The following is a 23,658-nucleotide window of genomic DNA, read 5'->3' on the forward strand; positions in this document are numbered from 1 at the left end:
GTAGTATTTAATATTTAGTGCTGTTTCTGAGTATTTGGTTGTTGTTGATATTTAGTATATGGTGAGAAATCAAAATATAAGGCTAAGGAGAAAGATTTATTAAAAAACAGACCATGGAATATATTTTCAGCTTATGCATGTGTTTACCCAGACCCTTTTGGTCATCAGCATTTGTCTATTTGTGTTGTATCTTGAAATCGCATTTAATCTGGGATAATTGTTGCAGTGCATATTCTGCTCACCTTGACATATTAGGAAAAACTTTTTTTGCTGTAAAAACATTTTCTGACTCTGTATTGTGAAATAGGCAAATGGATATAGACAAGATATGCCCTAAAATTCCTTAGTGATTCCCATTAATATTGCAAGTATTAATGAATAGCAGGTATTTACCTGAAGCAAATCAATGGAGTATTCCTGTCCAATCTGTTTCTGTTAAGTTTTTCTCTAGTTGAGAAAGCAAGAAAAACAACAACACAGCACTCAGATTGTAGTTTTCTTTTTCCCTTTTTCTGTTTCTTCCCTCCTTTTCTCTTTTTTCTTCCTGTGATCACTGCAGTCGTTTCTGGGGTTGGAGTGCAGATGGGCTGTCGAAGCACCCCCCTCCCCTTTTTCAGCCTAACTCCATCCCCGCTGCTCCTTCTCACAAGACTTTCAGGCGCTCATACTCTCCCAGGTAACAAGCCACCTGTTATTCCAACCTGTCAGAGGTGTCACAATGTTATTTACCTTTTGGCTCAGATGAGTGCTTTCAAAGAGGCAGATCCAGGGGATGTGGAAAGAGGCAGCATTTTCCACCTTTGTAGTTTTTACCTGTGAAGAAATCCCATCAGTTACATTGTTTCCAAAGCTCCTATTCAAGCACCCAAAGAAATGTAACTGAGTATGAATGTTTCTCTCTCTTTCTCTTTCTTTCTCTATTTCTCTCTCTCTCTTTCTCTCCATTCTTCTGCTGGAAAGAGTCAAAGCAAAGCAGAAGCTTGCTTTATGCAATGAAGTATTTCAAACCAATCTTTTAGATGTATGAAGCTAAAACCTAGAAATCAGGCAATGCCAAGTGATAGATAACAACAGGACCCAGAGTTAAGTTATGTTCAACTTTTAGTTAGACACTGAAACTACACCTTCCAGATGTGCTTGTCTGTAATTCCCATGATCTCTAATTGCAAGATTGATGGACACGCCGACTGGAAAAAAGCAATTTGAGTGTCACACAGGAAGACACCAGGTTGCAAACAATTAGAATAACACTACAACTGTCATAGCAGCTGAGAGGAATAGTCAATCACTAGGATTTAGTTGACATTTTATATGCATATTTATTGGCTGTATATAGGGAATACCTTTCTTATACAACTTTCCAGTCAAAGCACTCATTTGGAGAAATATAGAACTAGACTTATTCATTTTTTTTGTCACTTTCAACCCTACTCACCCCACTTGCCATGTGGTGAAATTCCAGTTTTATTTGATGAACTTCACATGCATAAGACTGGTCTTTGCATTTGTGCCCAGCCTCTGTTTTAAGACCCAGCCCTTTGGGATTGGTGGGCAATTGTAGAATTTTTATCTCTTGGAAACATTATTGGTAGAAGTGCTTGCCCATTTATAAAATTGCTATATTGGGAACATAACCAACCTATCATCAATTTCTTAGAATACTACTTGCCGCTTCCTTCTTTTGTATTTTCATGTTTATAGTTGCCATGTTAAGCAAGCAAAGAAAATTTCTCAATGAAGTATAGCCATCCATCTTTTCTTTTCTTGTAAATAAAGGTGACATTGAAGTTGAATCTTTGCAGTATGACACCTTCCCATTACTAATGAAAATTTTAAAAACGCAACAGGGGCAGGAAGCTGATGGGATATCAGGGGAAGTGACTGTGGACACATTGAAGTCCTGAGATCTACCTAGGAAACCTTGCACCCTTTAGTTAAGAAATTTAATCATAAATTACAATTGTCAACTATGACAAAATTATACTAGTTGCAACAAAAGAGATTGCCTATTACATAATAGTATTTCAAGTTGCAAATAGCCATATTAAAATAGAAATCTGTTTTAAACAGTGTTTAGATACATACTATGGAGATGTGTTATTGGCTAAGTTGAGATTTCCTGGCATATTTCCATTATTACTCTTGTTTGTATAAAAACACTTATTTGTACAGCTATCAATATGAAGATTCAATAGATCTTAATCTTCATATTTGTTAGCAAAGCTTAAGGATGTAATTACAACATCAGTGCCTGAAAAAGTGTGAATATATCATTGCTTGCAGTGATGAGTATCTAGCTGCGCAAGAACAGAACAATGAGAACATTGAAAGGGACACACAACTATTCTTAATTACAGCACAGATAGAAATCTACAATGTTATTCTATCTACATTACTCTTGTGAAAATAAAATTATGACATCAATAAACGAAAATGAGTGATTTATGATATAAATTTAGATTTTTGTCCTTCAACCAAATGTGAAGAAGATTATTGATATTTAAAAGCATTTTCCTTTGTTTTATTCTGGTTTTACACTTAGCGTGTTTCCCTGAAAATAAGACAGGGTCTTACTTTCTTTTTATACACAAAATATGGCTTGGGCCTTATTATGAGGAGAGAGTTTATCGTTTTGGGGTTGCCAGGCGCTGCTCTCTTGCGAGTGGGCTCCCAAAGCCGGGAACAGCCTCATGAGCGAATGGCTGTGTTGCGCTGTCGCAGCAGCACAACACAACAGCCATGAAGCGACCACGCTCACGAGCAGCCACCCAGCAAACCCCCTTTCCAGCCGGGCACAGCGCCATTCACTGACCTAGGGGTATCACCAAGCCGCGTGAGCGCCTGTTCGCTGCTGCCCGGCTCCCGCGGCTTGGCACCTTCGAAATGCCAGTGAATGGTGCTCTTCACGGCTGGAGAGGGGGGTTGTGTGAGCAGCTGTTCCACTCTCATGTGCCTCCCAGCCTCACGATGCCCTGGCCCAGCTCTCCCTGCAGAGCCAGGGCATCTCCACCACCGCCATCCCAGTATGGCTTTTTTGGCAGCTTCCAAACCAAGTCTTCTGGCAGTGGCCGCTTTGGGTATACGCTCTATGGTTGTAAGCTCTGCCGACAGCCAGCCCACAACCATAGAGCGTACGCCAAGCTGAAGAGGGGGGTTCGAGCACCAAAAATGTGACATGGCCTTATTATCAGGACATGTCGTATTCTGTTCGCTGCTGCCCGGCTCCCGCGGCTTGGCACCTTCGAAATGCCAGTGAATGGTGCTCTTCACGGCTGGAGAGGGGGGTTGTGTGAGCAGCTGTTCCACTCTCATGTGCCTCCCAGCCTCACGATGCCCTGGCCCAGCTCTCCCTGCAGAGCCAGGGCATCTCCACCACCGCCATCCCAGTATGGCTTTTTTGGCAGCTTCCAAACCAAGTCTTCTGGCAGTGGCCGCTTTGGGTATACGCTCTATGGTTGTAAGCTCTGCCGACAGCCAGCCCACAACCATAGAGCGTACGCCCAGAGCCGCCACTGCCAGAAGACTCAGTTTGGCAGCTGCCGAAAAAGCCATGTTGGGATGGCGGCAGCGGCAACGGAGGTGCCCTGGCTCTGCAGGGACAGCTGGGCCAGGGCATCGTGAGGCTGGGAAGTGAGCAGGAGCGGAACAGCCACTCACACAACCACCTTCTCCAGCCGTGCAGAGCACCATTCACTGGCATTTTAAAGGTGCCAAGCCATGAGAGCCAGGCGGTGGCGAACAGGCACTCATGCGGCTTGGCAATACCCCTAGATCAGTGAATGGTGCTGTGTCCAGATGGAAAGGGGGTTTGCCGGGTGGCTGCTGTGCCCGGCTCTTTGGGAGCCCGCTCGCAAGAGAGCAGCCGCCCGGCAACCCCCCTCTTCAGCTGGGCACAGTGCCACTCACCAACCTAGAGGTATCCCGAAGGCACTTAGCAACGTGATCATCTTTGCCCCCCTCTGGTTTCCGCGGCTTGGCACCTTCGGGATACCACTAGGTTGGTGAACGGCACTCTGCCTGGTCGGAGGTGGGGGGGTTGTCCAGGGGGCTTATTTGTGGGGGAGGGCTTATATTTTTGCCCACCAGAAAAATGTGACATGGCCTTATTATCAGGACATGTCGTATTTTGGGGGAAACACAGTAGGACATATATGTAGAGTCCCAGACATTGGCTAATACTGAATCCTGAAGGCTGTATTTGTTGGAAGCTATGGCATTGGAAAATAATATTGTGACATCAATTAAAAGTCACACATTTTTTTCTCATCTCTTCGTTGTTCTTGTAACTTCTCCAATTGTATGCATGAATCACTGTTTTCTATTGTAAATAATTGATAGGATGTATTTAATTTATTCAGTGTAAATTGATCTTCCATTTTTAATTTTCTTTCTTTTACTTTCACATCTATACAATATTTCATACCATTCTTACACTGGCTAAATGTATTTGCTTGTTCGTGTAATTAGATTTTTTTTTTAAAGAAATAATACACCAAAATTGTTGTTCTTTCTTTTGTAAGATATTTTATAATGTCTTATTCTCAGGTTTAAAAAATAGGCTCTTCCCTTGTAGACTTTGGATGCCACTGTTATTTGAAGGTTTTTAATGAAATCTATTCCATGTAACAAGTAATAGGGAATAATCCATATATTTGCATAACAATAGTCCTAATTACTATTTAATGCATACTGTTTGAATCCACTCCAGATTACTTTGTTAGGAAAAGTTTGGGGGTTTTTTTGTTTTTGTTTTTAGTGGAAAACAAGGTCTCTCATTCAAAGGACCTTTTTTCTCGTTGGCATACTAATAAACAAATTGCAAATTTAGCAATTTGATGTAAATTGAGTTTTTGGTGGATCTATCATTTCGCTGTCAATTAATGTGTCATAGTTCTATACCAGTGTTTTTCAACCACTGTGCCGCGGCACACTAGTGTGCCGTGACATAGTGTAAGGTGTGCCGTGGGAAAAACATTTATATATAGTCAATATAGGCACAGAGTTCATTTTTTTTAACATTTTCTAATGGTGGTGTGCCTCGTGATTTTTTTCATGAAAAAAGTGTGCCTTTGCACAAAAAAGGTTGAAAAACACTGTTCTATACTATACAGTGTTCAGTTCCTTACTTTGAGGAACTTAACAATGTAAAAATTAAACATCAGGTAATAATAAGCCAATGGTGGGTATGAAAGCAATGCTGAAAGGATTTGTTGAAAATGAATCCACTTTGTAGCTGAAAAGTATTGATGATTGATTTGAATGAGGTTATTTTGCTTCTTTTATTATTTGACTTTATGAATCTTAAGTATATTGATTCAGATTCTCAGAGCCATGCTTGTAGTTTAAGGAACGTTAATAATAAGGGGTGTGTCTACCTCTCTGTATTCATCTGCTCCATCAATAGGGAAAAGCATTACTATTGTTATGTAGAGAAATATTGTTGAGAACTAAGAGCACAAAATATTGTTAAGGAAGAATTGTCATAATATTAACCAATGTTTATAAAGGAATTATAAAACTTCCTTTTTTACAGAAAATGATTTATCATGTAGAATCTATGAATGCTTGTTTTTAAAGAATAATAGTTGCTACTCTAACTTGAAAAGGTTGTATGTAGCACAGCACGCTGTCACATGCTGAGATTTTAGGATATGTCATATTATTGCTTTGCCAAAACATCAGATGTACATTCAGTCCTGCCAGGCTTACTTGGGCTGTGCTGCTGAAAGAGTACACTGAAAGAAAGTCAGGGACCGAAACTGTTTCTAAGTGGTATAAATCTTGTTTTTAGCAGTTAGATTTATATACCGCTTCATAGGGCTTTCAGCCCTCTCTAAGCGGTTTACAGAGTCAGCATATCGCCCCCACAGTCTGGGTCCTCATTTCACCCACCTCGGAAGGATGGAAGGCTGAGTTTTTGGCAAGTACGGTAGTTTTAAATAATAAAATGCTAGTTTTGGGAGGCGCCATTCAAAATAGATTATTGTTTTGTGAAATACACTTTTAGCAGAGTTAGCATTTTAATCCTGTTGTAATATAGGAGGAACTCTTTAATTGTAGGCCTGTTTCTCTGGATCCAGAGGAAAGCTTTCTGTGTTATTCACAGTCTACCTACCCTATGTAAAGTATACAGCAATTCATTAGCTACAGAATAGAGAGCAATATTTTGTTTTATTATTATTTTCCCATAGTTGTTAAAGTGAATCTGGTTTCCCCAATTGACTTTGCTTGTTGGAAGCCGGCCTGGAAGGTCGCAAATTGCGATCATATGACTGCAGGATGCTGCAACTGTTATAAATGTGAACCGGTTGCCAAGCACCCAAATTTCAATTTCAACCACTCCCATAACTGTGGGAGTAGTCTGATGGTCGCAACTTTGAAGACGGATCGTAATTCATTTTTTCTGGAGCCACTAAAATTTTGAACCATCATTAAACAAATGGTTGTATTCAGAATAGTATAGAGCTGGAAAGGATCTTGGAGGTCTGCTAGTCCATCCCTCTGCTCAAGTAGGAGAACCTATACCATTTTAAATAAGTGACTATCTAGTCTCTTCTTAAAAACCTCCAGTGAGGGAGCGCCCATGATTTCTGAAGGCAAGCTGTTCCATTGGTTAATTGTCCTCCCGGTTAGGAAGTTTTTCCTTAATTCCAGGTGGCTTTTCCCTTTGGTTGGTTTCCAACCATTGTTTTTTGACCTGCCCTCTGGTGCTTTGGAGAATAATTTGACCTCCTCTTATTTGTGGCAGCCCCTCAAATACTGGAATACTGCTATCGTGTCATCCCTAATTCTTTTTTTCTTTAGACTAGTCAAACCCAGATCAAGTATTATCTGTATTTAGGTTTTAACTTTTTGCTTATCAGTTACCTGGATTTTTAAATAATAGTTTTTTGAACTTTAGCCTAAAAAGAGTAGACAGTCCTTCATTCCCACCTTCCAATATTTTTTTAGTAGAATCCTCAGGTTTTGCTTAGTGTTTCATATTTCACCTAGTTTGCTGAAGTAGTAGTGATTGGTCTAGTTAAAACACCAGTGATCAACCAAATAAAATTTAGTCTTAATTCTGGTATTTGAGAAACCACATCTTATATTGAGGAAGAAAGGAATTAAATTATATTAGTATTTTTTGTAATTCTAGATTCTTTTATGGTGGTTTCTTAGGGTGGAAAAAAATCATATAGAGGAAATACTCCTTCCAGCAAGCACAAGAAAAAAATTACTAGAGGAAAATGAGACATTGCTGACAGATTTTTGTTTAAAAATAATTAAGGTGTAATAGAGTAGATTCTTTGATCTGGATTTCTTGCAGAATCAAAGTTAAATCCAAAAATTAGTTTAAGTATTTCTTACCTTGAGTCTGCGGTATCATAGGTTTAATTTCTAGTGTCACTGATGATCAATTTTATTGCTAATATTTTAGTTATTATCATATATTTGCAGCTACGTTTCAGGAAAAAAATATTAGAACTTTCTTATTCCATGGGGAAGTAGTCCATTTTAATGTGCCTTTGGATTTTTATATAGGGGAATATACAGTTTTTAACATTTTGGGAAACATTAAATATAGTATTTATTCTGTTAAAGACATGCTGGGATGTTCATGTTCATCATGGAACTGTGGCAGCACAAGCAGTCAGTTTCCTTGTTACTTAATATTTTTATCTCACTAGATTAAAAAAAGGGTTAGAGAGATCAATTCAAAGCCACAAAGGAATGGTATGACTTCTAAGTTACCATTTATATCTAATTCAGGGCAAGTTGTTTCTTGTCTGAATAATAAATATACACCCCTACTCCCTTGGTAAATTGATGAGGCCCAGCATGATTGCTGTCCAATTATAGGTTTAGTTTCAGTAATTTTTGTACATTCTGGAAGTTAACATCTTGAGTTCCTGCTGCTCAGGCTGAAAAACCTTCTGAAAGTTGCATGTTTTAAAATTGGATTTCAAATTTTTGTCTTTCCAAGTGAGAAAATGTCTAATTCAATCTCAAAGGAGCCATTCTTTAATTTTAACATTCTATCTATGTTCGTTCTTCAGCATGCTGGATTATGACACGGAAAACCTAAATTCTGATGAAATTTATAGTTCTCTTCGTGGAGTCACAGAAGCTATAGAAAAATTTAGTTTTCGTAGCCAAGAGGATCTAAATGAGCCAATCAAACGTGATGGAAAGAAGGACAGTGATATTGTAAGTAGACATTGAAAGCATATGTAATTTATGTGTGATGTATTAACAGCAGTGATCATTAATATTTAGATAAAATAGTTTGCTATTTTCAACATCTCCTACATTGTTCAATTTCAAGCAAACAACAAATAGGTGTTGAGTTTATCAACTGGGCATTTTTTATATATAATAATTTGACCAGATCTGCTGGACTGTGTAGGAGAAGAAGAGGCCTGGGGGCAGAGTCAAAAGAGGAATCAGCTTGGAATCATTATATTCCCACAAGCGAACCATGTTCAGTTCCCCTTGAATTCTGTTAACTCCTATCTAGCACCAATTTAGTGGTGACCATAGTTGATTAGATTCTTGTGTATAGGATTGAGCAATAAATTAGCTTGACTGGAAGTACCATATTTTTTGCACTATAAGATAGACCAGGCCATAAGATGCACATTAGCTTTAAAGGAGGAAAATTGGGGGGGGGGGATCTCCCTCTGCCTCCCAGCATCTATCCACTAGGCTTGCATCCTTGCAGCAAACAGCAAGCTTCAGCACGTTATCGCAGCCCCAGCAGGTAGCTCATCAGGGCTCTGCTCTACAGTCAACTAAAGTGACCTGCTGCCGGAGAACAGTGGAGCCTTTGCTGCCGAGCAGCTGATTCGTGGTTGGATCAGCCTCCCGGAATACAACCAATCAGCTGTTCTAGGCGGGAGGGATCGCCGCCGCAGCCAATCACTGCCATTCAGTAGTGGTGATCAGTGGCAATCCCAGAAGGCTGATCCAACCACCAATCAGCTGCTCAGTAGTGAAGGCTCCAGCATTATTCGCTGGTGGTGAATGATGGCAACGGTGGTGGTGCTAACAGGCAGTGGCAAATGCCTCCGCTCCACCAATCCCTCACTCCCTGCCGCAATATTTGCTCTATAAGATGCACAGACATTTCCACCCACTTTCTTTGGGGTGGGGGGAGAGTGTGTCTTATACTGTATTGTGAAAATTAACTTGTCCTGATTCTTCCTGCCTGACAGAATGCTAGATCCTGTAGTGATAATCCATTTTAGGAGCATCAGTTTGAGATATGCTAATGTACACATATACTGTATACAGTACATATACAGTATTGTTTCATTTTTTAAATTTTTTTACTTTTTTCTTTAACTCTTTATATTTGCCATCCCTGCAATGGAGAACATGATGGGTCCACTCCATGTATAAACTAAAATATATACATTTTTGTACTGTGTTGTAAAATTATATGATCTAATATAATTCTTGTCACTATAATCAAATGTTTGATATATAGTAGTTCTGTGCTCAGAAAAAGGGGGGAAGAAGGGAAGGGAGGTATGTATGTTTGTATAGGAGGCCGTCTTGAGACTATTTTGAATATTTGCTCACATAAATTTTCTGGTACCCAAATCAAGCAGTTGGATTTATGCACAGAAACATCTAAGTGAATGAAATCCACAGTGCTAATTGAAGCCATGCCAATTATCATATCTTGGATTCAAAAATTGTACAATTTTCTTCCTCTCCTCAACATTGGCAATAAATCCAGTTCACAGTGTTGTTCAATATTATTTAGCAGCTGCAGAAAGGAAGAATAGCAACTTATTGGAATGACTGCAGTTGATGATGAAGAAAACCTATGTTTAGAAACTGCCAGTTTGAAATTAGGGTTTGGTGCAAACAAAGTTATAATTTATTTAGCCCTATTAATCAAAGTGGAAAAAGACTGCTGTTTGCAGTGTAACCTATTATCAGAGTAACAATAGAGTTGGCTTTTCTAGCTTAATGGAAACTGGTCCCAATAAAGTCATCTTTGTTTGATCAATTGTTACAGGTTTCCAGAGATGATGGTATAGCCTCACCAGCCACTGATGTGCGTGGAAGCAGTGATGTGGTGGAAGGAGGAAGGATGGCTCTGGATAACAAGACTTCTCTGCTCAACACCCAGCCCCCACGTGCCTTTTCTGGACCCCGAGCTCGAGAGTACAACCCTTACCCCTACTCTGATACTATCAGCACCTACGATAAAACTGCTCTTAAGGAAGCCGTATTTGATGATGATATGGATCAACTTCGGGATGGTTGGTTTTCATTTTTTAAAAATTCAGTATTGATCTTATTGTTGCCTCAGCATGTACCCATTGATGTTAAACTGTTACAGGATATCATACTGACACTAGCTTCTTGAATCCAGTTTACTTCATTTCTTAATCAGCCAGGTGGTACAACAGCCACAGGCTCATCTTTCAATTTTAATAGTGAGACTTGAGCCCTGACATTCTGTAAGTGGTCTTCCACATTCACATTAGTAAAGAAGCCAAGCTCCAAAAGTCATTTCTTTGTGAACTGAAAGCTATATCTGGTTAAAGGAAAAGCCGTGGGAACAGAACCTTCATATGTTTTCATTTGGCTCCCTTGCCTGCTCAGAATTGCTTTATGAGCACATAGTGACAAGTGGTAACACTGAGAATCAATTGTTAGAGACTTTATATATTTAGATTATAGATAAAATCTTTGTACTTAAAGGACTCAAGACATATTGTGTTTATAGTCTAGTTAGAAATATTGTGAATATGTCCTGCCGTCACCTGTTGAAAGTTCTTGCTTAATTTTCTTTGCTGTGAAATGACTTTTCCACTCTTTTCTTTTCAGTGCCCATTGATCATTCGGACTTGGTGGCTGATCTTTTAAAAGAATTATCCAATCATAATGAACGGGTAGAAGAACGGAAAGGAGCCCTTCTTGAGTTATTGAAAATTACAAGAGAAGATAATCTGGGAGTTTGGGAGGAACATTTTAAGACAATTTTGCTCTTATTACTTGAAACACTTGGAGATAAAGATGTAAGATAATGCCATAGGCTTTGCTGTGCCTCATAGATACTTACCGCCCACACTGACATTGCATCCTATGTGGCTAATGGTGGTTTCTGTTTTCTTTAGTTTAATCTGACTTCCACAGTCTCAGAAATGCCATCCAATATAATTATCTTAGTTATCTAACCCCACCTCCAGTTTCTCCAAAAGGATCATCACTCTGATTCTGTGACACTTGAAATTTGTATTCCTCAAATGTGTGGTGCATGTTGGAACACTCTCGCTATGCTACTCACTTCCTCTACCAAACATCTCCAGTTGAGGAGGGCGCCCATCACATAGTACTTTATTCAAGATGCCTTCAAAAGCTGGCTAGGATAGGGGCATCCGTATGGATTTGGAGATGGATGCTGCTGCCAAAAAATAATTCTATCAGCAACACATAGTCTGGGAACCAAATGTTATATGCAGAGGCCCTCTAAAATGTTATATTATTTAATTTAGCTTAATCAAATGTAATTGGCTTGAAATTAAAGTTTGTTTTTGTTCTATCCCTGTCTATTTTTTTAGAGCATTGCCTTTGGTATATAAAGGTTGTGTTGTCCTTAAGCCCACCCCCCTGCCCCAAGTTGCAGCTGTGCCATTTAATAGCAAGATGATACTTAAAAAGCTAATACATTTCTTATTGCAGAAATTAGTCTTGCCCAGGCTAGATGCATATGCTGAGAGATTTCAGAAAGTTATTATTATTATGAATGTTATTTTATGTAAACTTGTATGCCTCCTAACTCACAGTGATTCTGAGTAGCTATAAACTTTTGTGGCTTAATTAGACTATTATTTTTTTCATTTGAGTAAACAGAATTATTATGGCAGTGGCTATGAGATTATACATGTCAAAATTTTAATTTCGTATTTGAAATATTTAAAAACGAAACCGTGTTTCTTCTTTTTTTTGTAAGGAAGCAGATATTTTCACTTCTGAAGCTCTTACATGGAGCATCACGGTGGTATCTTTTCAGTGGCTTTTGGATAACTGAAAACCACATCAAAAGCAAGCAGAGCCAATAAACAATTTACCACTCAGCCAGACTCAAGTTTTCTGCAATTGTGGATATAGTCTGAATTATTTCATTCTTCTTAAATTCAAATAAACAAATTGTAACTTAATTAACTTCTCCTGCTATAGCAGGGGTCCCCAATCTCCGGGCCGTGGACCGGAACCTGTCTGCAGCCTGTTGAGAAATGGGCTATTTAAGCAGGTGATCTAGTTTGTGCACATGAAACCATCCCCCTGCCACCACAGCCATCACTGGTCCGTGGAGCATGAAAGGTTGGGTACTGCTGTGCTGTAGGATAGATAACATCTACCCTATTGATATTATATGATTATAATTTGTTTTCTTATCTATATTTTTAATAATGGCAGAGTTCCTAAAAAATAAGAATGATATGGAAGGTACCTAAATTTGATAAGTAAATAAATTAAAAAAGAATCAAAACCATGTTCATAGAAAGTTAAGTACTTTTGGAATAACTTGCTGAAAGCAGGTAATAAAATTTGCACCTGTTATTTTTTTCCATTTGTTTCTATCAGTACTTCTTGTCATTCGATGTTCAAAGATTAAAATCTGAACAAATCAAATGTTAGCTTGGGAATTGCAAAGCATGAGGACATACTTAACAGTTCAGTCTGAGGAAGCTAAACCTTATGCTTCTGGGTTGAAGCTAGTCAATGGTTGGAATGGCTCTCATCCAAAAACCTATCCCAACAATTATATAACCTGAGATGTTATTCTGATATTCTCACTAATAATGATCTTCTTGGATAAAGATGCCGGTGACTAGGGAGGAGTAGGACTGTCATGACAGCAGAGTGAATGAAAAAACTAATACTGATCTCCAAAAGAAATGTAAAATAGATGTATTTATGCAAAACCGGGCTGTTTTCACTTCCTGTGTTACTAATAATATAGTATTGATCTTCATTACCAAATAAGAACCAAGGAAATGAAATTTAATTGAACTTTTGGATTTTTTATGTATTTCAAAAAGAGACTGAATTAGAAATGGTTATGTAAAAACTCTGTTTGCTATTCTCTTTGATACGCAGTTCAATGGGTGGCTTATTTTATATGTTGACATAATATAAAATCTCCCAATATCTATTAGCAGCTACTTAGTTCTCACGCAAAGAAAGTGATTCAGTTTTGCTAATGAACTTGAGCCCGTGATGCAAGGCTACTCTGGTGTTCTCTTCTGAGCATTGTCAATTTTTCTTCTTAGAAATTTGATTTTATAAAATGTGTATCCATTCCAGTCAAACAATGCATTCCTTCTATTAATGATTTTGAAGAGTAAAATGAGGTCTTCAAGCCACCCAGAGTCGCTTGTTAATGAGATGGAAGTCATGTAAATTTTAATAAATAAAGATGTGCTACTTCTTTTGATTTAGCATTCAATACGAGCCTTGGCATTGAGAGTTTTGCGAGAAATTCTGAGGAACCAACCAGCAAGATTTAAGAATTATGCTGAACTAACTATCATGAAGACCCTAGAAGCGCATAAAGATTCTCATAAAGAGGTAAGTCTTGAGTATCATACTATATACCATACTTTAAGAATCAATGTCTCTATAGGTCATGCCTTACTATTAATTCCAATAGCACTATATTGATCCAGTAAGTATAAATGGAATGAAGAGAAAAGTAAATCATACCTTAATGGAATTTCTAACTTATAGTTCTGACCTAGTTTCCTATATTATTGACTATAGTCCTAAGTTTACTTTTCTTGTGAGTCTGCATTTAATGCAGGGCTGTCAAACTTGCGGCCCGTGGGCCGGATGCGTCATGCTCTGGGCATACCCCCGTGCGGTTTAGGGAAGGGAGGGAAAGTCATGTGATGCCACCGTGACGCTGCAAATTTGACAGCCCTGATTTAAAGAATTTCTCTAGTTATCTCATGTGAATGATTTAAGCTTGGGACCCACCTTTTAGCCATATATGACCCTATAGCATTCTGTCTGCAGCTTCTAGGACCTACAAAGCCATCTTAATGGGTATGTGTTTCAGAGTTTATAACCAAAATTAAGGCAGCCATTTCAATTTAGTTTATCCTATTTTTTCTCAAATGAAAAATAAAAAAATGTCCATGAGTCCAAAAATTTCAGATCCACCTACTTTGCAGATATTCCTCAAGCAGTATTGTCATTTCCCCAACACAAAAAAAGGTTGCCATTTCTTGCCAGAACTCCAGTGACAAATAAAATGAAATAAAGAATATGAAAACATTCAATCTATTTCAATACCTTATATTTTATGTTTAACCAACACCAGATTTTCTTGTGGTGATTTTTTTTTAAAAAAAACTAGCATTAGTCTTGGTATATTTTTTTTCAGTTTACATCATGACTCTCCAGATTCATTACAGGACTGTAATCTTTCTAATTGAAGGCAACTGAGTTAAGGGTATGCAGTTTGTATAGAATAATGAAAACTTAAATACAGAAACAAAAAGAGATAGAAAGAGCTTTTGGCCATAGAATAGGAATAACAGAATAAGCTGCACTATACATCCATTTAGTTGTTTACAGGATTGTGTTTTAAATACACAATGACTTATTCGGTTAAACAAGCAACATGGGAACAAAAGGCATAAGAATTGTTGTGAAAGGCCAGGAAATATTTAATCCTTTTAATAAATGAGCATGTCTTTATTATGTTTTCTTGGAATCAGAGTCTTCATACAACAGCTTTCTGTGTATGTGTAGCCACAATTAGCAACAGTTGTAACAGATTTTGCTATAAAGCACTTTGACAAAACATTATGTTCTTAAGGAGTGCCTTTGTTGGCAAGCTTCTCCCTACTGTGCATTCTTATTGTTTCACCTTGACTTTGTGCCCTTGTCCTTTTCTTTGTGAATTACCTGTGAAAATAATTGAGAAAGCTTGCCATATCCAGCGACTTTTATTCTGGTTAAATTTGTATATGGACATTTTGCACTTGCAGTTGGTAGCTTGTAATGTAATTAAATGTAGAGGAAGGAAGGAAGGAAAAGTGGTGGGTCCTATTCCATATATCTCTGAGCCTGGCTTTGCTACGCTCAGAGATATATGTAATATCCTTACTGGAGCAATTTATTTATAATAATGAAAAGGCCAGTTTCCAATAGAAATATTTAAGAAACTCCATAGTACTTCTTTGTGAGAACTTAGCATTTATTTCTACAGTACTTTCTTCCTTCTTTTTTAATAAATCATCCACTGATAAAAGGGCCTGTCTTTTAATGACTGACAAGTTTGCTATATATTTTAATGGCAAACATTGTTGAAAATATTTTGAACAATGTCTAATGAACCAGCACTGTCTACATATTCTCAAAGAAAACTGGTAGTAAGACATGTTTTAACTTAAGGAAGCAGTGCTAAAATCTTCTTCAAAAAATTATTCATTTGTTTGCTTAATTTTTTTAAATTTAAGAAAGGTTTTTACAGTTAATCCAGAATATATAAATTAAAGCAATTAGCCTGTAATTTCATGGATCTCCAACATCCTTTTTACAATATTATCATATACTTTTCAATACTCAAAGCAGTTGATCGTAAAAATGTTGTAAAGTTCTGCCATTTTAAATAAGCTTGCTTTAATAATTTGTGTGGATGTCATCAGGACTCAGTGATTTGCTTGTTTTCCTATAACTTACTTTATTTACCACATTTTGTCTCAAGTCTTTGGACTAATTTCCTAAAAATAACTAAATTAGCATTAGTACTGAGCTTTATCTTTTGCATTGAAAACAGACACAAACAATTGTTATAATTCTGCTTGTTCTCTTTTATTACTCCTTTTTGTTTATTGCCATTCAACTGCCTCCTTTTATCTTTTCCCCCTTTTGACATATTTAAATATTTTTATTGTTTATTATTAGCAACATAACACTTTCTGTGTTTTTATTTGCTTGCTTTTCTATAGCAGAAGTATTATTTTTTGTTCTCATTTTAGAAGTATTTCCATTTCTTAAGGAAGCCTTGGATACAATATCTTTCTAGTATAAACTGTCCATTCTACTATTCTATTATGTTGTAGTAATGAAGGCAAGGAAATAAGGGCATAACCTTGAACCCAGGATAGATATTGTTTGTCTGGCCAAAGGCTGGGTTCTTTTTTTTAAACTCTAATTTGGGTTATTATTCTGGGAAAGAAATGAAAACCACTCCCCTGCTTTGTCTTGTTCTTATTTAAATACTCATGGATTGTGAGCTTTTACTTTGGCTTATATTGAGCTAAAAGGAAATACGCTAAATTTTTAATTCATTCTCTTCCAAATATTTTGAAATCCATTTAGGAATTAACAATTTCTCTGCAGCATATGTCTAGAAATCCTATTCAGAAGGATGACTGTTCTATTTTATTCCACATTGGTCAAGATCTTGCCTTGAACACAGTGGTGAAATTTAAAAAAATTTCCTACCAGTTTTATGGGCGTGGCTTGGTAGTCATGTGACTGGGTGGGATAGCTTGGTGCAACAAATAGGAACCTCACAGAGAGCTCATATTTACACAGAAATAACACAACAGCTACACAACTGACTCACACACAAATTCAGATGATCAGCTGTGACAATCACCTGTGCCGCATGATCGTCAGAACCTTTTATTAGCATTTTTTTACTACTGGTTCAGGCAAATAGGTAGTAAAAAATGCTCAAAAAAGGTTCAGACATTTGCGTGTCACAGCTGATCATCAGAACCTTCCCCCCCCCTTTTTTAAAGCATTTTTACTACCTATTTGCCCGAACCGGTAGTAAAAAAATGCTTTAAAAAAAGGTTCTGACGATCAGCTGTGCCCCGCGATCCTCAAAACCTTTTTAAAAACTTTTTAAAGCATTTTTTTTACTACCGGTTTGTGCAAACTGGCCCAGACCCATAGCATTTCATCCCTACTTGAACACTGTTTCCAGGTCAGAATACCACACTTAATATGAATTCACACAACCTGAAACTACACAAAAAAGGATCAGAATGATCAGGGGATTGGGAGCTTAGATTTTAGGGCAGAATCTTTAACTTTTCAAAAAGTCAACTGGAAGGAGGATAACATTCTTCAAGTACCTGAAAGTTCAGAAGAGAATCCTGACTTGTTCTTTGTTGTTCCAAAGTGCAGGACATAGAATAATGATTAAATTACAGGAAGTTACATTCAAGGGTAAGTTAGGACAGAAAAACAACTTTCATACTAAGACCACCTAAACAGTAGAATTACCCTTTGCTGGAGATCTTTAAACAAAGGCTGCATAGAGATGTACTGATAACAAAGTTGGACTTAATGAGCTAACTGTGTTTTTCCAATTTTTTTTATTTGATAATTTTATTATAATTTTATAATGCAGAATTATCAAAATAGGTTAACATATATTCTACATTTTTGTGCTTGATTTTATCGCTCAAGCGGCCTTCCATTTTCATGAGTGTACAGTAGCCAAATTGTATTTTCTTCTTCATAATATGTTTGTACCAGTTCTTATGAGTGAAATGAATGAAATAAATATAAATAAACACAATCTGTATGGGTATACATATACGGAGGCTGTATGCATATATATTTATGTTATGGATGATTTAGAATGCCAGTGAAAGAAAATGTATTGCTACTAATGTATTTAATCTGTTGAACAACTAAGTGAATAAAAATATTGAAGACATTCACATCTGAATAACATTACAATAGGCAGCTATGCAAAAATCTATCCTGTGCTGTACAATTCCTTCTGCAGTTTTTACATATGCATGTAGCATATGCTAACCAGAATAAATTCTGGGTAGAAAATTCACCTTTTATTTTTGATAGAAATCTGAATACATTCAGAGCAAACAGAGAATTTTGACAGATACAGTAACTCTATTTTCTCTCCACCTATTACAAGGAAGATCTTCATAGTTACCATCATACCCTAAAATGCAGAATATACAAGTTTAAGAAAAGTCATTGGAATCAAAATATGGTCATGCCTATTTTCTCCTTAATGTTTCCTTCAACAGTATGTTAATCTGCAATAATTAGTTCTTCTGACATGTTTGTAAATGCAGAACTAAGTTTCCCATGCTTACCACTGTTGATGGTAATGCCAACATTTTTATAGTGTTCTGATAGAAAAAATTATTCAGAAATATTCAGTCACTGAGACAATCAATATAATGTAATAAGTTTGTAGTTGCCTCTACTCATGGTTCTTAAGGATGGAAATGTACTATTTTTTGTAATGCTGCAACTTTGACAATTTTCCATGCTTGTCCTTCTCATTATAGGTTGTGAGAGCTGCCGAGGAAGCTGCTTCCACTCTGGCTAGTTCCATCCATCCAGAACAGTGCATCAAAGTGCTTTGTCCCATCATTCAAACAGCTGACTATCCAATTAATCTGGCTGCTATTAAAATGCAAACTAAAGTCATTGAAAGAATCTCAAAGGAGTCATTGCACCAGCTCCTACAAGACATCATCCCTGGATTGTTGCAGGTATGCGTCTATGTATGGAATTGCTCAGTTGCTCCAAGCAGCAAATATCATTTTTATTTATTTATTTATTTTATGTTGATAAGACTTGCTAAATTGAAGGAAATAATAGTAGGAAATTAGAACGTAATGCATTTTCAGTGTAAATGAGAAACCTTTGGGCTAAGGACCTATTTCAACCTTAAGTCCATCCAAAGCCATCACCACTCTTTCTATCATTGCCAGCCATGGTAATGGTTGAAAAATCATGCTCTTTTTTTATGGAAAAAATCTTTGTGCAGAAAAAAAAAGAAGGATGGCTTCAAGGACCAGTCCCAAAGGTGCTTTTTCAAGAGGCAACTGGACTTTCTTTGAAGACGTTTCGCTTCTCATCCAAGAAGCTTCTTGGATGAGAAGTGAAATGTCTTGAGAGAAAAACAACCATGAACAACCGTGAGCTGGAGGACTGAGAATCACCATAGGCTTCAGGGCCAGGGGAGGATTCCTATCCAATCCTCCTACACTCATCCCTGTTCTAAATTTAAAAACTGTTTATTGAACCAGTCTCTCTGCTTCTTTCCTGTGGCTGCTTTAATAGCCTTTAGATGTGGCAACCAGTAAGACCTCCAACTCTTATTCTCTTTTTTCAGGCTATTTTTGCTATTTTCAGAGAGACGGCAGTCAGAGAATGGTTGAGTTTCCTTTACCAGCTTTACTAAATATTTCATTCTGTCAAGTTTTTGCTTATTTAGAGAAATTAATTCTGGAAACTCTCAAAAAGTACAATCAGAAGAGTCATTCTGAATCTCCCTAGTTGTTTGATAAAGAAAGGTCAGTTTCTGCTAAAGGGTTACAGACAGGTTAAGTAAACTCTAATCCTGTGACAGTATTCAACTAAATTTCTTGGAGTATGCTTCTCTCTCTCTCTCTTCCCCCCTTCCTCCCCCTTCCTCTGAGACATAAGGCTTTTTACAGTCAATCTTAGGATCTGATAAGTTTCTCTCTGCTTTTAATTGAGGGCTTATGAATCACCTCTTCAATAAAAGGCTTGAAACAGTGGATGGTAAAGTTAATATAAACTCTGAGAATATAGACATTGTTGATCAGGTTCCAAAGAAGTCCTTTATTTGCAGTCATTGTCTTTCTTGCCTCTCACAAGCTAACTGAAGGTCGAAATATCTCACCTGATTTATTGTAGTGTTTCCTCCTGAACCAGTTTGCTTAAGGACAGGTTCTTCTGTCTTCTTTCTCTCTTCTATCTCCTGGGGTGAGCAGATTCTGTAGTAGCTCTAAAATGGCAGTTGGAGGAAGAAAGGACCTTTCAGGCATTCTGGAATAAAAATAATACAAAGTAAAGTTAATCAAGGAATTAAGCCAGTCCTATTTTTGGTGTTGTTCTTGGTCATTGTTTTAGCATATGGTATCTAAAGAAGCCTACATCATATGTTCTTACAATATTTTTAAATATCAGACTTGTTCTGATATCTTTCTCATCAAAGTACTTGAAAGATTTATTTTGAAACTTTGCTCAAGGCTCATGAATTAATTAGGGCATCCATCGGAACCCTGACACTTAGGATTGACAATATTAGATTGTGTAGTGTTTGTCAGAATGGCCAAAGGGAATTCTTGTCTTGTTGGGAATCAGGTGTCATCTTTGTTTGTTTATAAAATGTCTGTGTTCAATGGCTTTTTAAAAAACAATCTTAAAGCACTAAAGGTACTGGTTATTACTTTTAAAGCCTTACATAGCATGGATCAAATTACTTGTGAAACTACAGGTAATCCTTGACATATAACTAGAGGTGGGTTGCTCCTGGTTCAGCTGAACCGGTAGTGGGAGCGGCGAGAGGCTCTGCCCACCCAACCGGACGCTTCTGTGCATGAGTGAACCGGTAGTGAAACAAGTAGAAACCTACTACTGCATATAACCAAATTGCAGTGTCTGGTGGTCATGTGATCACATTTTGAGACCTTCTGACAAGTGGAGTCAATGGGGAAGCCAGATTACCTTAACAACCATGTTGCTAACTTAACAACTACAGTGATTCACTTAATAACTGTGGCAAGAAAAGTCATAAAATGGAGCAAAGCTGAATTAACAACTGTCTAAGCAACAGAAATGTTGGGTTCAATTTTGATCATAAGTCAAGCACTACCTGTAATGACTATATCAAGTATGCTAGCAAAGAACAGCTTAGCACCATGTGTGCTTATAAAGAGTATGGAAAGGAAAGTGATATAAATGTGAGATTTCTCAATTATTTCAAAGGATGGAAGGGTGTTTGGCAGGAATGGTTTCTGTGTGTGTGTGTGTGTGTTTTGTGCATTTTCTCTGTCTGTATGTGCATACTAAATGTTTGGGGGGTGTTAAGTGTTTTTTCTGTCTTTTGTGACTTGTGGGTTGTAGTACAACCCACATTGGATGCTACTTTTCTGGAAAATTATATTTTATTTTTCTATTTTTTTGAACATTACTGTCCCCTAACCCTGAGGGCTGGTTCACTTACGTCTTCATTGGATTGACAAAGAGATTGGATGGGCAGATTGCTTTAAGATCCTTGAAAAAGGCAGGATATAAGTGGAATACATACAGTACATGTATAAAACAAAACCAAATAAGTTCCACATCTTTTGGGTCAGATATAATGAATGATAACAATAAGAGTGAATTAATATACTAATTATAATAATGAGTTATTATAATTAGTGATAGCATTAATATTAACATATTGCTAACACATAATAATATTAATATGCTAATTATAACAATGAGACTGAATTAATATTAGTTTTAACCAGAACATTGTGATCTGATACTTGCATAATGCAAAATTGCTGTGCGTGGTTTAGACACTACAATGATAGGTTAACACATTAATAGCTATCTATATGTTTGTTTAAACTTAAATGGTAGCTGTTCTTGTCCAATCCTTAGGTTTCATAAGCAGGTATTGACGCCTTTTTAGAATTTACAGTTCTTGTTCCAAAGGGTATGTAAGGAGAGATTGTACAGCACAAGTTATTAAACGTATGAAGAGCTGTCATTTTGGGGGGCAGAAAAATGATCATTGGTAAAAAAAAAAATCCGAGTTCCTTTATTCTGTTGTAGTCTCCAAAGACCATTTTTCATGTTTTAAAAATGAAGTACCAGTAGGTTTTTATATAGGTTAGCTTGTATTATATAGTTTAGCTCTGAACTACTTGTTCAGTTGTTCTTATTAGCCCTTCCTTGCTCTCTGTGTCAGATCTTTTGACTGCATGTTTTAGGTTGCATGTTTGAAAGATGTGGAGACTCTAGAAAGAGTGCAGAGAAGAGCAACAAAGATGATTAGGGGACTGGAGACTAAAACATATGAAGAACGGTTGCAGGAACTGGGTATGTTTAGTTTAATAGAAAGAAGGACTAGGGGAGACATGATAGCAGTGTTCCAATATCTCAGGGGTTTCCACAAAGAAGAGGGAGTCAAACTATTCTCCAAAGCACCTGAGGGCAGAACAAGAAGCAATGAGTGGAAACTAATCAAGGAGAGAAGCAATTTAGAACTGAGGAGTAATTTCCTGACAGTTAGAACAATTAATCAGTGAAACAGCTTGCCTCCAGAAGTTGTGAATGCCCCAACACTGGAAGTCTTTAAGATGATGTTGGATAGTCATTTGTCTGGAATGGTATAGGGTTTCCTGCCTAGGTAGGGGGTTGGACTAGAAGACCTCCAAGGTCCCTTCCAACTTTGCTATTGTATTATTGTATTTGCAAAAAGGAAACCTAATCTGATCTTGCCTTATTAATACTGTTCTCCAGCAAGGGCTGTCCTAGTATCAGATAAGAGTGAAAAAAACCACCAACTAAATGAATGGGCTGAAAATCCTTCTCCCAACAGAGGTCACTCTGAGTCCAAGGTATAAGCAAAACATAAGCTCAGCATGCCTCTTTCTGTTTTATTATTATATTTTCAAATAGTGATTTAATAGAATATTTTTACAATGATTATTGTAACAGCTTAGATGCTTTTTGGTGAAGCTCTGCTTCAACTGAAGGAATGAATATAGGCTTTCTCGTAACTTACATCAGTTGTGGACAACTTTACTTTTTGTCATAATACTACATAAAATCTGTCATGAATCAAACCGCATGCAATTGGAAAAAAAGAGAGGTTACCATATTCTATTTATTTCAAACCTTCTTTTCTTTCCACACAGTCAAGGAAAGGTAGATCACTTTTCCAGGGATCTGAACTGATTCATTGTAAAAGTCATATAAAATTAGACTAGGGGGTTGCATAAAACCAAGCAATGGGACAATATACTTATGTGTGTATTTATGTGCTGTATTTTATTTGACAGAACAGTCTCTCCAAATAGCAAGCAATAGACCTACATGTTGTGATTTCTTCTCCTCCCATACCACAGTTCCTACATTTTATTATAAAATTAAAGCAGGCTAACAACCTATATGATAAATTGGAAACATTTGCCTATCAATAGTAATGGTTCATTTAATTACAAATAAGATTCCAGATAAAGTTCTTTCCCAAATACTGCTGAATTAGGTCTGCGTTTTGAACTAAACCAATAAATTACTTTGAATCGTTAGCTTTTTTTCAGACATAAATCTAATGTGCAACCATTATATTTTGATCATTCCTAATTGTGATCTGAGCTGGTAAATACAAAAAGAAGAATATTCAAATAGATCGATCCCCTGAGAAAACTAGGGTAGGGAGGAAGATGAAAATCCATAACTTAAAAGACAAGTAATCAAACTAACCGTACTCAGCGGGATCTCAATACATTTAATAACCACAGATTTTGAGTTTGTTTTGGAGAAACAAATGAAAAACCCATAGAAAAAGTATGGGAACTGTATCTGTTTGAAAAGGGCTAAAATGTTAATGAACTGAAGTATCGCACTTACGTAATATTTGGTCCTAGTACTATTTTTATCTCCATTTCTCTAATCTTTGGCAGGCCATTCTACTATTAATATTGTGCTTTAAAAGATGCGTTATAACAGCAAAATTAGAATCACAGTTGTATTTGAGTTTTGAAAACTGCAAGTATAGGAGTTCTTTACAACATAAGGTTGATTTGGTTTTCTGGAATTAATTAGCTACAATGTTGCATTATAAAGCTAAATGAGTTTCTGTTTGTCTGCTAGAAACAGGCTACAACT

The 23,658-nt window shown here is 37.0% G+C and overlaps 1 protein-coding gene across 34 annotated transcripts in view; it reads left to right on the plus strand.

The window, feature by feature from the left end:
* Positions 1-23,658, plus strand: part of CLASP1 (cytoplasmic linker associated protein 1) — a 258,994-nt gene that overhangs the window by 230,134 nt on the left and 5,202 nt on the right. For 21 of the 34 annotated variants that reach the window (XM_087711876.1, XM_087711885.1, XM_087711872.1 and 18 more), the window contains 6 exons: positions 560-676; positions 8,040-8,190; positions 10,013-10,259; positions 10,831-11,021; positions 13,450-13,578; positions 18,303-18,509. In XM_087711876.1, the coding sequence (XP_087568002.1) occupies positions 560-676; positions 8,040-8,190; positions 10,013-10,259; positions 10,831-11,021; positions 13,450-13,578; positions 18,303-18,509 (1,042 nt within the window). The remainder of the gene's footprint in view (positions 1-559; positions 677-8,039; positions 8,191-10,012; positions 10,260-10,830; positions 11,022-13,449; positions 13,579-18,302; positions 18,510-23,658) is intronic. The other 13 variants (XM_087711922.1, XM_087711954.1, XM_087711972.1 and 10 more) reach the window with 1 other exon arrangement.

The sequence above is a fragment of the Thamnophis sirtalis genome, unplaced genomic scaffold (assembly GCF_051295495.1).
Source record: "Thamnophis sirtalis isolate CommonGarterSnake01/CBP01778 unplaced genomic scaffold, rThaSir2_p1.2 scaffold_1, whole genome shotgun sequence".
Lineage (NCBI taxonomy): Eukaryota > Metazoa > Chordata > Lepidosauria > Squamata > Natricidae > Thamnophis > Thamnophis sirtalis.